Consider the following 13,823-nt stretch of genomic DNA (forward strand, 5'->3'; position numbering starts at 1 on the left):
CAGATCAACAAGCAGCCAGTTGTCTCATCCCCAGTGTAACAACAGGCTGTAATTTATAACAGCTTTTATTCATTAATGAATAGAAAAGTTATTTCAGTGAGAATTTGGAGAACATCTACACCAATTAGCAGCACTAAACAGTGTTTTCTTGTAAAGACATGGCTTGCTGGCTGGCAGCACATTGTGACACTAAATAGAGAGAGCAAATGAGAGTGCTTTCTGCTACCAATTCAATCAGTCAGTTTGAAATGGAATTAACCTTTTTAAAATGCAAAGTATTCCTTACAGCAGATGGTGGTGTTTGCATATACAAATACCTCTTGGAAATCAGAATGTAAACCACATGCTCCGAAACAACAGGATTCCTCAGCTGAACCCTTCATCCTCCTGAAAATGAAAAATAACACTCTCCAAAGCTCAGAGCAGTGGCTGCTGCAGAAGGACCAGCTCCTGCTTATGCTGGTCTCAAAAAAGATTAGGGCAAAGCAGGGGGATGCTGGGATGTACTAAAAGGTGGGATTTCTCTATCACTCACTGCTGTACTCTTAGACATAAAGGTACTATGTGTTGGCTTTCCTCTATAGTACAGCTTCTTCATATTTTAAACTAGAGAAATTAATCCCCAAAGCACTTTATGCTGCTGTGACTAAACTTCATCTGGTCCCTGTGCTACTTAGAGCAACTCTCCACGTCGTATTATGAGGCTTCACATTCCTCTGGGCTGCACCAGATACAGGGCATTTGCATCTCTTGAAAGCTCCTCAAGTTACCCAAGTCTTCCGACTGCTGCTCAGTGTCCATCCCAACTCACCTTCACAGCACTTAAAAGCTCCCAAAAGGACATAAAGGTTCCAGAAGCTGCAGCTTCAGGAAGTGTTAGGCCAGGTTGCAGTAGACCAGAACATCACTGCAAAGCAGAATTATCTCAAAAAGCAAGCCAGCCTTTTCTCTCACAAACAACTTGGCACCGAGGTGGAACAGGAACTGTTAAGGGTAACTGTCCTGTGGCTCATCCAGATTCATGGTGCCAATTTCTCCCAGAGCTATAGGGCAGATGGAGTTGGTGGGAGGTGAAACAGCTCTCAGCTCAGGAACCATCAGCCTAGAGGCTCTTTCAGAGGGTAGGCAGCAACTTAACCCCCTCTTCCCTGTGGAGCCTATGGAAGGCTGAAGCCTTAAGCAAACCAGAGCTATCTGTAGTGCTTACCTGAGGCTTTGCTCTCACCCACAGCTCACCTGTTACACACCAGTCCTTTGTGGGGAGGGCTGATTTGCAGTTGTTTCAGACATCAGAGTTTACCTCTGTGCACCAATAACATGGAAACTGCTCTGCACTCCACAACCTTTCAGAATATGGGAGTCTCCTCTGTCAATTCAGTGGTGCTTCTAGCTTGTGTTAGCACCTGGAAAAGACAGGAAAGGCTCAGGATTGAGCAGTGCATCATCCTGAGCACTCTGAGGAACATTAGTGGGCTCACAACACTCACCCATCGCTGCCCTCTGCCCAGTGTCACACGAGAGGACAACACCAGAGAACAGGGGCCGCTCTGGGACAGCAATGTGGCTCAGCTGACTCCCTTCCCTGCAGGATGGGGTAGCAAAAGTTCATTTTGATCCCTCTGACATATATGATGTACCTGCAGTGGGACAGAGGCAAGGGGGTTGCTTACCTTGTGTGGTGGTTTAGGTCCAGCTGGGTACAAAGCACCATGCGGCTGCTTGCTCACTCCTCCCTGCCACGGTGGCACGAGGAAAAGAAAAGGTTACAGAGGACCTCATGGGTTGAGACAAGGATGGGGAGAGATCACTCACCAGTTCTGGTCATGGGCAAAACAGACTCAACTTGGGAAAAACACAACACCAATTTAATCAGTTACCAATCAAAAATCCAGAGTAGGATGATGAGAAATACAACCAGATGGTAAAAACACCTTCTCTTCACCCCTCCCTTCTTTCTGGGCTAAACACTCCCAATTTGCTCTACCTCCTCCCTTGAGTGGTTCAGGGAGACAGGGAACAATGGTTCTGAAGGAAGATGTTTCTGCTGGCCAAGCTAACAGCTCTTTAAGAATATTCTCATAAGGTACCTGAAGAAAAGCTCCTTCTCCCACCACCTTCTGCCCATCCCTTCCTTCCTAAAGTTCCCCAAATCAGCAAAAAATGAGAAGAGACAGAGCTGACACTGTGCAGACAACATGCTGTTCACTAGGCTGGGTCAACCAAAGCCCTTTTGCTGCACAGAAGTATCACTTTGAACAAGTCTCGAGCATCTTCGAAGCGGTGGAGTTGTAACAAGAGCTGTAGCTGGTGAGAGCAAACCTTGAGAGGACAGCCTACACAGAAATTCCTCCTGTTCACGTTAATATTTGGCAGCAGGTGTAGAACACGTTGGGGTGTTGGGTTTTAAAGCAAGAAATTGACACAGAAGGAAGGTAATGATTTTTTTAATCGAGGATCTCTCTGGGGGGTTTGTGTTCATATCACAAACATTCACTTTATTACATTTTATGGAATGGACTTTAAATGCCAGTATCTACAAGCCAACATTTCATTATTGGAGTCTGTGTTTATTCACTTGCTGTTGTCAGCCTGTTCCCCTTTGTCCTCTTGTGCTGCTCTTTGGAAAAGCTGTGATTTATGAATATGTGGTTTAGATCCTTCACAATATATAGTGCTGGGGAAGTAGTTCAATAAAAAGTTATTAAAGTAAAACCCAAAAATCTATATATGTGTGAGCTTTGCTCACCTTCTGTGGGAACCCCCAGGATGTGGGTGTGAGGTTGTAACCTAAGCTCCATGCTGGGACACCTTGGCCAAAACTCCTGCTGAATGGCAGCCACTGTGGGCAATTGCACTTCTGCCTCTGTGACTGTAGGATTACTCTCTCAAAGTTGCATGGAACAAAAAGGGAAGGAGGAAATCTGCCATAAAATGTTCAGTTTAGAGTCAGGGAAATAAAGATGCCCAGCAGCCTTGGGCTGCATGGTACCAGTGACATTTGGTTCTCAAACCTCAGTGTGTGCTTGCCATGTCTTTCATTTATCCTTTAAAACAAATGCTTATCCTGCTGCTTGCAGGATAAACAGAGCTGGCAGTTTCCAGAACCCACTTAGGATCTGAATTTCTGCAGAGATGTAACACTCTTTCAGCCTAAAACAGAGAGTGAAAGGCTGTGAGATGATGGGTTTGGCACCCGGCAGCGCTGCTGCCTTGCCACAGCTGCACGGCCACGGAACAGAGGGGATGAGGTGGCTGGCAAGACACAAGAGCTGCTTATTGCAGAGAAAGCTGAAGGAGGCAACCCTCCAGGATGAAAGATGATCTGTGAGGAAGACGTGGAAGGTGGTAGAATCTGTTCAACTGCAGCACAACAGGAAGGGCATGAGACAGGATCCAACACTTCGCTGCCTATGTTTTGTTTTCCCAAATCTCTGAAAATAAATGCAGCTGTACAAATAAAATCACTCTGTCTCGGGGCTGGACAACTTCAGCAAGTGAGGGTTACCTCCATGAGTCTGAGGGGTGCTGAAAGCAGAGGCACAGCACTGTGCCAGCAGCAGCCAAAGCACCAGCCTGGCACCTCATCCCTCCCGGGACCAGAAGGCACCAAACGCTGCTGCCCTCGGGTTCTCTCCCCTGAACAGAGGGGCTATTGAGACAGCAGTCACAGTCCCTCTGCTACTGCTCTCTCTGGCAAACAAACAGTAACAGCTGCAACCTTACATACTCTTGGAGATCTAAACTAGGAGATTTCAACCTGCTGCAGGCTACACCGAGAGGATTTTGCCACCTGTGGCACGTGTCCCACCCACCCATCTCCAGCCAGGCAAGGGGCTGGATGCTGGAACAAAAAGCAGGTACAAGCACAAGAGCCCAACACAGCCACTCAGCTGAACAAACACTTATCCAGAGTCAATGTTGCTAATGCTGAAGCACCAAGGCTTTGCATCTGGCATTGCCCACTCTTTTGCTCTGTACCTCAGGAAACACAACAGAGTGTTTGTCCATGTGGGATTCACTGAGGTTTGGTATCCAGATGCTCACTGGCACGATTCCTGCTGAAGCAGGAGAATGAAGAGACTCATTTCTGCTAAAGATACAGGTAATAAGCCCAATAGAAGACATTGACCAGCATGAAAAACAAAGGGAAAAGCAATTTGGAGTAGTGATCTACATTGCCAGGGTTCTGGATTGTGAAATAACCCATAATCCTGTGCATTTTGTTCCTCAAGACACATTTGATTTTCTCATGAGTTTTCATGGTCAAGTCACTGCAGTTGAGGTTATCACTGGAAATCTCAATGCTTGTAAAGCTGATCTTCCCTTTATAGCTGGTGATGGAGCTGTTGAGGATGTTGTTGATGTTGACTTCTTCTGTTTCTTTAGTGAGTTCCTTTGCAGGCCCCTGGGAAAAGTGAAAGCACAGTTATCTTTTGGATTTGTCCCCTGCAAAGTTCTTTAATCAATAAAGAGACCAGAAGGATAAAGCTAAAAGAACACAGTTTGTGTTCTTCCCAATATCTAAAAGTACCTTTCAGCTGCTACCTACTTTTAGAGTGCCTGAAGTCTCAGAGATGTCTGTGTTTACACCACTGCATTTCCAGAGGTGTTCTGAGCTCTTTGAGCAAGTCTTACTCTTTGCTTCTGAGCAACCCAACATCCATCTCCCACAAAACATTCATCTCTTCAGATCAACACAGCTGGAAAACTCAGCATTGAGGTAGGAAAACTCTTTTCCCTCTGACAGGATTTGGACCTGTGATAACCACTGGACTATAATCATACTTGACCATTTAGTTTCTCACACTACGGCAGAGCACTGAACAATTTGCTCTGGTAACGTCCAGAGAACGTTGGGGGACTGATGTTTGCTCCTGTCATCTGGGAAGGGAGGAAGAGACTTCAGCTTTCCTCTGGCAGAGGAAGTCACTTTCCAGACAAATGTCTTAATCACAGTTACTCCACAGAAGTGTGTGACACTGGCCCTGCATTTTGGAAGGAACAGAGGTGCTTGATGTTCTCAGCTGAGCTCAGCTTATGGCCACAGACCCAATTCTAGTGGCAGGCCAACCTGCCTTCCTGAATGTGGTCCTGTGGTTCTAATGTCACCATCAGCTAAGGCTGCTGTGCAGGAGTCTATCACAGACACAGTGGTCTAGTGCTACTATTCAGCCACTTGCTGCACACAAAAATTTACATGGAGTGCTAATTAAGAGAAGTAATTATTATATCCATAAGAGGAAGACCACTTGTCTTATTCAGTTAATGGAGGACTAACAACTGCTGATCCAAGATAACTGGGCTTATTGAGAGAGGTCAGGCTTTTACCTCTTGAGATGCTTTAGCTGCACACTTTTGTGATGAGCTGTAGTGAGCCACTGCATATTCCACAAGGGCACCAAAGATGAAGCTGAAGCAGATGCCAAGGTAAACATCAATGGCCTTGATGAAACAGTTGGTTTTGGAGAGTGAACTTCGTGAGCCAATCATCAGAGTGGTCATGGAAAGCACCGTCGTTACTCCTGGAAAGCAGAAAAGCAAAGACCTTCTCTTGTGGAGCCTTTGGAAAAGGTTTGGCCTATCTTTGAGCAAGTGTTGTCACTCTCTATTGCCAGACAGCATCACTTCTCACCCAATCCAAATCCTCCAACAGCTGAAATACTTTTGTAGTGTTAGTGATTCACAGAGGCTCTCCCTGCCTTTGACAACTTGGCTCCAATAGGCACTTCCCTGCCCCCTCCAAAGCACATCACATGGAGAACATGTGCTCTCTCCTCTCTGCTGTGAGTCCTGCTGTGGGAGCCTGGGCTGTACACAGCTGTGCAGGTGGGGTCAGTGTGCCAGGCACAGTACATCTTTTGCGCTTTGTGCTGCTACCCCAGCTCTGCCACAAGTGAAAGCAGAACGAGCAGGGCACGTATCACTGAGCAGAGAGCTCGAGAAGACTACCCAGGCCTCAGAAGCCTCCCTGCCCACCCAAGTCTTCTCCCTTTCTCACCAATGCAGGTTCTCGCAGGCACTGAGTCCAACGTGATCCAAAAAGAAACCCAGGACAACATGACAAGCAGAGTGGAGGGCACATAGGTCTCCAAAATGAAGTAAAGGACATTTCTTTTCAGCTCAAACTGCAGTATCAGTCGTGGGTAACTGCCTGTTCACAAAAGGAGGAAACACAGCAAACATGAGACTCCCAAGGACACTTCAACTGTACTGGGGCCAGCCCAGCAGCAGCCCCTTGGCTGGTGTGCATCAGCAGAGCTGCCTGAAATCCTGGGGGAGGCATTACTTGCACAAGCCTGCCTGCCTGATCTTACTCATCTAATGCATCCTGGACAAGAGGACACTTACACACAACAATGCTGGACAAGAGACATCAAACACTGTGTGGCTTGCAAAGGGGTTCCTGAACTTACCCACACTGGAAACATTGCATACTCTTAACTCAGAGTAGAGAAGGGCTGATGCTTTCATCTCTCAAACTCAGCACAGCATGTTCTCCCCAGTAACTGCTTTGAAGGGGCATTGCTGACTTCAATCTTATCTGATGGCTGAGAAACAAACAAAAGATCCTCCTCTTGATTTCAGCAGGCTCTGGCTCCTGTCCCAAAGCATCCCAGTATCTGATCATCACAGGGCATTGGACTCCCTGTATTCATTAGCCATTTGTCATCTCTGCCAGCTGTGTCTTTTTGTGCTCAAAAAGATTCAATTTTAAAAAATCAATTTGTTGTGATCCTGCCATCAGGGTCCTGGGGCTGAGCTGCCAGTGTTTGCAGGAGAACTTTCTGCTCTTTAAACAATAGCTCCCTTTGAAACCCAGAAACAAGCCTCATGTTGTTTGTGGGCTGTGGTCACTGGAGTAACAACAAAACACTGTTATTTTTAAAACTCAGTCCATTCTAAGGAAATATTGCCCTGTTTCAGAATGCCTGTGGTTAGAGAGAAGAGGATTGAGACTGATAATGAAAAAGACATTGAATTCTGATGTACAAGGGGATCTCATTGCACGGTAGAACAGTAATTTACAAACAAAAAGTACATTTTAAAAGTACATTTTACTCCCAGTCACTGTAAACATAAGCTCTCTGCAGTACTTCCAGCCTGCACACCTGGGGAAGGGAGATACCTTCTTCAGGCATGTGTGGAGAAGGAAAGATGTGGAGAATTATTTGTTAAAACAATAGAATTGAAAATCCATCAGGTAAATGTATTGTATTAACCCCCAGCTTTCCCTGGATTTCCATCCTACAGAACAGCCCAATTGCAGCTGATTGTGCTTCTGGCTACCTCTTTTTGTGAGACTAAGACTTGCTACAGACTTGGCTGGTTCAGGCTTGAGCCAGAAGACACTGGCCCATAGAGGGGAAGGGAAAACACCTGAGAGCATTTCTTGCTTTTCTCTGCCACTGATGTACCTGTTTCCTGCTGTGACTTCGAGACCAGGGTGTAGTAATGTTCCACCGTGTACTGAGACAGCCGCAGCTTTTCTATGCCATGGACAGAGTCGTTTCCTCTCAGCCACATGAAGGTGACATCATTTTCATCATATCCCCCTAAGGAAAACACAAAGACCCGTATTACTGTGGTTTAGCCAGCAGAAGCCCAGCTTTTTGCCCTTCTCTGTCTCCTGAGTGGAGATAGAAGCACGATCCAGGCAGTGCAGAGCTGGATCTCGGCTGTGTCAGACCACGGGTGGATGTTGGCTGGGTCAGGTTTCAGCAGGAGCACACATCACTGAGAACCATGCAGAACATGTAAAGCTGCTGAGAATACACTCCAATCACTGACAGGGGGTATTTCTATTTTAAAATGCTGTAACATTTTAAAAAGTGGAATATTCAAGTCATCTGCAGTTTGGTTCCAAGCCGCAGGACAAAACTACTGCAGTGGTCAGCCTGCAAACGTAGTCTCTTCAGTCATGAGAGGAGATCAGGAGAAACACAGTGGTTACAAAAAAGAGACTCCAGATCCCATTGAGCCCCATGCCAGGTAGCAGAAGCACATTTCACTGGATTGTCTATCCAAGTGCTTAAAATACCAGAAAAGGGGTTTTCAGTCAAGAGCTTGAGCCTGGGACTGCCACGCACAAGGCTCTTCTGACAGCGTGCCTCATCCACAAAATGTGCTTATAAAAGCAGCTTTTCCTACAAACCATTCCTCCTCCATGCTGAGGACAAAGAAATGCATCTGAATTCCTGCCTCAAAGCTCTGGGGCAGATGAGATCAGCAATTCAAGCAGATACCAGTACACTCCACACTCACCAGCTGGGCAACTGCCTCCTGGAACGGACAGGACAGCGTGATGTGACTGAGGGATAAAGCTTGGACTGAGTCACCAGCCTGCCATCCACTTAAAAATATCACTTAATTTAGGAAACAAGCCCATCAGTCTCACTAATTTAATTGTTTTATTAAGTGCTTTTCTTTGAGAAACTGAGCAGGGATGCTTTGATTCTGTTCACCCTGGTAGGAGGAATAAGATGCAGTTGCAGCTCTATTTTCATCTAATTGTGTTTTTCTTATGAGACACAAATTACCACATCTTGAGATGAACTCCTAAATTAGGTGTCCAGGTTATGAATCCCCACATAGAACCCTAAGCATGTGACTTCTCAAAGTTTCCAAGCAGTTTTATAAACTGTGGTTACTTGGGGTGATTTTATCCTGAGTGATATTGTTGTTAATTCATCTGGCGTGTATTTAACAGCATCATTGCAAGGCACTTACCCTATTGAGACCTCCAGTGGGCAATGTGCTGTAATCCCATTGGAATCATACAGAAAGTCAGCATGATGTAGGACCCAATCAGTTTAAAAAAAAGGCCCAAACAAGTGATACTTGAGCAGAAGAGGCCGATCATTATTATTTCAGGAGCTATGCTTTGTAACGAAGTTAACTGGGGTGAACTAAAGTGATTTTAAAGTGAAAATAGTAGCTGCTTCCCTCAGTGCTTCATGCTGCAACCCCACAAGTTGAAGTCTGATCTTTTCAGTGGTGAGATTTTACAGGTTTCTTTTTGGGACATGAAGTGGAGATGGTTGTGTGCCTGTTGTGGAGCTTCACAGACACAGCACAGCAGTCCTGTCTTGCTGAGCTCCTGGCTAAAAGCCCTGTGGTGTACCCTGTCCAACAGTCTCTCCCAGCCAGCTTTGCCACAGGGGGAGCTTTTAATTAAACAGAGAGCAGAACTCACTGATTATTCCTTTTCTTGAGACCTCTGAGGCTGAGATTTTTCTCTTGACAAGGGTTCCACCATCTGCACCACTTATGGAGAGGCACATACCACAAAGCTGGGTTTGGCCTTAGTTTCAGACACGTTCCACTCGTATCCTAGTGAGAACCACCCTTCACACCAGCTTGTTACAGTGGAGGTTTGGGAGGTGCAACAGTGAGTGGATACCTAAAAATGTGAGAAAGATCCTTTTTGTACTCCATCCCATGCTTTTACTCCTCAAGTTAGTTTTGAAGCAGCTGTATGTGCAATGGGGACTGAATTTGGAAAACCAGCTGTTGTTCTTTCATCCTTTCTGTGCAAAACTGAACCAGCTACACTCACAAAAACCTTCTTTCTTACCACTCTTTTTATATCAAATTGCACAGGGAAAGGAATCCTCTAAACTGTGGATGGCAACACAAACTTTTGAAGAATGAAGCAGCCGAGTTGTTTTCTTTTGGACGTCAGCATTTGCAGGAACAAAAGTCTGCTCCAGAAAGCCACTGTGATGAATCCAAACATTCAAGACACGTGGTTATATATGAACAGACACAAGGGTGGTTTCTGTAGAGTGTTATACTTACAGCTTTCTAGCTGCAGTCTGCATGTCTGTGTGTCCATGGGATATTTTGACAGGTCCATGTTACAAGCAACAGTAGTAGTGATTCTGCAGGAAGAGAAAGAACTCCAATAGTTGCAATACAAGCACATAATAAAACCTCCGTTTTTCATGGCAAACTAGATCACAAAGGCTCTGCTATCTCACTTAAGTAATTTGGACCTATGAAAAGAATGGACTGATATAATCAGAAAAAGCCCTCCTTAAGAAGTTCTCCCCTATTTCCCACTATCTGTTCTACCTTTACTGTTGTGATCTCCTCCCTTCATTCCTCCATCTGACTCAACTTGTCAGGGTGTCACCTAAACCCATGAGCTGAGCAGGCACCGTGCCCAGGGCACAGCATATGCAGTGATGAGGGATCCTCATCCCCTAAATTGCCATTCCCAGGTGGTCATAACAGAGAGTAATGGATCAGAAGAGCATGGTCACAGCTGGCTTGCTGACCCCAAACAGATAACTGTGACAGCTGGTGTCTTGTTCTGTGCAGCATAACTTTGGAAATGTATTCTGAAGCATCAGCAAAGCCAAAGGTTGATTTACCTTAAGGCATACAAGATAGTGCCATTAGAGAACAACCTGATGAGGCGGTTCCCCACGGTGACCTCGTGCAGGAAGGACCTTTTTGACTCCACAATGTATGTGTCTGGCACCCAGAGCAGCTCCACCAGACGAGCATCCAGCGTGAAGCTCTTGTTGCCGTGGAAGACCAGCCGGGGGTCTGTCCAGCGCTGCCGCAGGTATATAGTGGCTGTGTAATCCTGGGAGAGAGAGAGGAGTTGGGGAAACCTGTGAGGATGCATGTCCAGAATCCCCATGGGGTTCCATTTTCAAGGGGCTTGATTTCTAGGAGGTGCTGAGTTTTTGACTAGGACCTTTGGGGCCATCTCTATTTACTTACAAGCCCTCATTACTATGTATCTGCAGAGACTGCAGTCTTAAATGAGCTCTGTTCTCATCAGACCTCTAAAAGTGGTCAACAGACACTTTCAGACAGAAAAGCAAAGCAGCTTGAAAGTAAGAGTTTGCTTCTGTGCTGAACATATGAGAATATGTGACGAGTCTCTCAGGCAGATCCTGCTCTTACAAAGTTTCTTTCACTTACCATGTCGCTCTCAGATATACTAGAAATACTTGCAACATCCAGACTCATTGCAATTTGAACAAGTTCTCCTGTGGAGGGAAAGAAAAGCTAAATCAGAGAGCAGGGAAGAGTGAAAGGCACAATAACGCCCCCCAGGATGCTGTGTGGCACGGGCACTGCTCACAGCACCCTGTGCCATCTCTAGAACCACGGACACAACTTCAGCACGTGAGACAAATGACATCATGATCCAAAAGAAATCCCTGTTCAGGAGCTAAAGTTCTGTCTTTGGTGATGGTGGAAGAGAGCAATCACCCACCAGCACTAGCTGTGAAGATCAGTAGGTCAGACAATCAGTGTTTCAGCAGCATCTGCCCTTGTTATTCACAAGCCAATTTTGAGCACTCAAGTCCTGAATCTTGGCGGTCTCAAATTGCCACGAGTCAGTTTGAGAACGCACCACGAGAGGGCAGCTCCTCCCCGAGAAATGCCAGAGCTGCGGGCTGGAGAAGGCTCCGGGTCTGCCTCTGAACACGATCCTCCTCACAGGAGCAGACACACAGACTCGACCGTAGGTTGTGCCGGGTTTGTCTAATCCCCAGGATGAATCTGGGGCTTGGAGCTTTTCAGGATAGCCCTTTCTGCCTAGGTGGCAAGGTAGCAATGCCTCCTGGGAGGTTCTGGAAACCTTCTGAGACGTGCTGAACCCCCTTTTCATCATCTAAAACACCTTTAGGGATGTGCAAGGGAAATAATTTCTCAGTCTCCTTGCAGGTGGTTTTGGGGTTTTGTTTGTTTTAACCTTCTCTGAAATCCAAAATCCATTTCGTTTGCAAATTCACATTTGCAAGTAGATCTTATTTACTATTTTAAAGTAGCTTTCATTCACATCTTCCCCCTTGTTTTTAGATATTCAGACACTTGAAGCTCACTCTAATAACAGAGGGTAGATCTGTGAGGACTCAGCCTCTGGAGGAGATCAGAGCAGAGCCCTGACCACTTTGGTTAAGCACTTCACTGAAGGGACAGAATCTACAGGAGCTCTTCTATTCCTGTGTGAGATCAGACATTCTAAGCACAACAAGCTGGTAACTTCTGTGTTGTCCCAGAAATTTATCACTACATGTAGCCAGAAAAAGGCAGAAGCTCAAAGCTTCCAGTAGTGGGTTGCCAGTCTGCAGAGCTACAAGGGCTAACATCCACCACCTGGTAACAGCTGATGGGGGATTTTTCTGTCCAGCACAGTTTCATTAACAAGTTCTGGCAGAAAAGCAAAATTAAAGATAGATTTTTTTCATACCTCTTTTTAAATCTCCCATTGGTATTTTCCAGGTGCTGAAAGTCACTCTGAGGAATCCTTTCCTCTGAGAGGTTACAGCACTCACCTGGAAGGTGGGAGACCTGACACCCACAGTGGACAATAGCCTTGAGTAAGCTCCTGAACAGTTGACTGTGCTTTGGTGATCTCTACTCCCTAGAGTTTCACCAGGCTTTACAGCAAGTTTCCTCTGTGTCTCTCTGAAGTGAAAGCCTGTGTCAAATGTCAGTGTTCCTGGCAAGGGGAACAGCTTTATTGCTCTTACAGCAACAATCTACTAAAGAGCTGTATGTGAACAAAACTAAAGCAGAAACACATAAGGGCCAGACTCTAGACAATTAGAGCAGAACTTAATTACTCTGTCAGGTGTTTCATGGAGGTATTGGAGTTTGTAAAGTCCCTGTTGTTAACCCCACACATGGGCACGTTCTCCTGCCAAGCCAAGGCAACAATAGGTGCACAGAGAGGAGGGCAGCCCTGGCTACAAGCTAATTGCAAAGAAACACAAGCTTTCAAACCAGGACATCCTAAAGGAAGGCTGAAGTGTGCTCTGACTGTTCTGCAAGGTCAAGTACATGCAACCAACATACCACCAAAGTAAGGCCTGAGGTATTTGTTGTATCCCACGGTGAGGTTCTCAAAGCCAGGGAGGGACGTGCTGCTGGTGCTGCTGTGGGGTCCGGCTGGGTGACCCAGGGAGCAGCTCCTGGGGACACAAACACCGGAGGTGTGCTGGGCACAGCTGGGCTGCAGCTGCAGTTCCAGCTTGTGCTCAAGTAAGCAAACTGCATCAAATGCTTGTTAAAAAGTAGAAGATGGAAATCATGAGCACTGGCTCATGTTGCTTGTCTTGCCTGAATAATTGGCACCTTGAAGAGGTGGGACGATGTCAGATTGCCTCAGTTGATTGCTACAGGTTTGCACAGGGAAAAGCTTAAGGACATTCTCAGTGTGTCCCAGGCAAACCAAGCAAGGTCTATGCATCACAAATCTTATTAATAATAACTTATTAATAACCCACAGTCTCCCCCTTCCCTCTCCTTCTCATACTGTCTATGTAAGGAACATTTCTGGCTTTTTATTCCACTTCTGTAAAACAAAACAACCCCTGTGCTTACCTTTGGGTTGGAAGGAGGACACACAGACTGAAGAAGCAAAAATATCTGCAGAACATCTCTGGAGATGGTTTCTGTATTTGCTCTTCTTGCCTGTGAAGCACAAAAAAAGGGGAAAAAAAGCAAAGTTTTGTGGTTTAAGAAAAACAATTTTAAGAGAAAGGGACAAGGAAGAGAAATCCCAGCCAGAATCCCACACTGGGATGTTGAACATCCTGGCAGAGTTGCTCCTGCCCTTTTTTCTGGTTTGTGTCATTCTCAGCACAATGCTATCTTAACATTTCCCACAGAAGTGTTAAGTTTAACACTCCTCACAGAAAGTGGACACCAGTGACAAGTGACAACTCAGAGCCTCAAGTCCTTGACATGGTCACTAAATTGTAGCTTCCACCTTGGTTTAGGTAAGGCTTTGTTTTCCCTTCAGCATGGGATGGGGATTAGCTGATGCTGAGAGTGGCACCATGGCAAGGGGT

The 13,823-nt window shown here is 45.9% G+C and overlaps 1 protein-coding gene across 1 annotated transcript; it reads right to left on the reverse strand.

Annotated features, from left to right (window-relative positions):
- Positions 1-4,090: 4,090 nt before the first annotated feature.
- On the reverse strand, positions 4,091-13,409 carry GABRP (gamma-aminobutyric acid type A receptor subunit pi). Its single transcript, XM_010206185.2, has 9 exons — positions 13,354-13,409; positions 12,826-12,941; positions 10,939-11,006; positions 10,377-10,594; positions 9,799-9,881; positions 7,416-7,553; positions 5,999-6,151; positions 5,329-5,522; positions 4,091-4,405 (listed from the first exon to the last, which is right to left on the reverse strand). Exons 1-9 carry the CDS (start codon positions 13,407-13,409, stop codon positions 4,091-4,093), a joined length of 1,341 nt encoding a protein of 446 aa, XP_010204487.2.
- Between the last annotated feature and the right edge of the window lie 414 nt (positions 13,410-13,823).

This window comes from Colius striatus, chromosome 9, assembly GCF_028858725.1.
Source record: "Colius striatus isolate bColStr4 chromosome 9, bColStr4.1.hap1, whole genome shotgun sequence".
Taxonomy (NCBI): domain Eukaryota; kingdom Metazoa; phylum Chordata; class Aves; order Coliiformes; family Coliidae; genus Colius; species Colius striatus.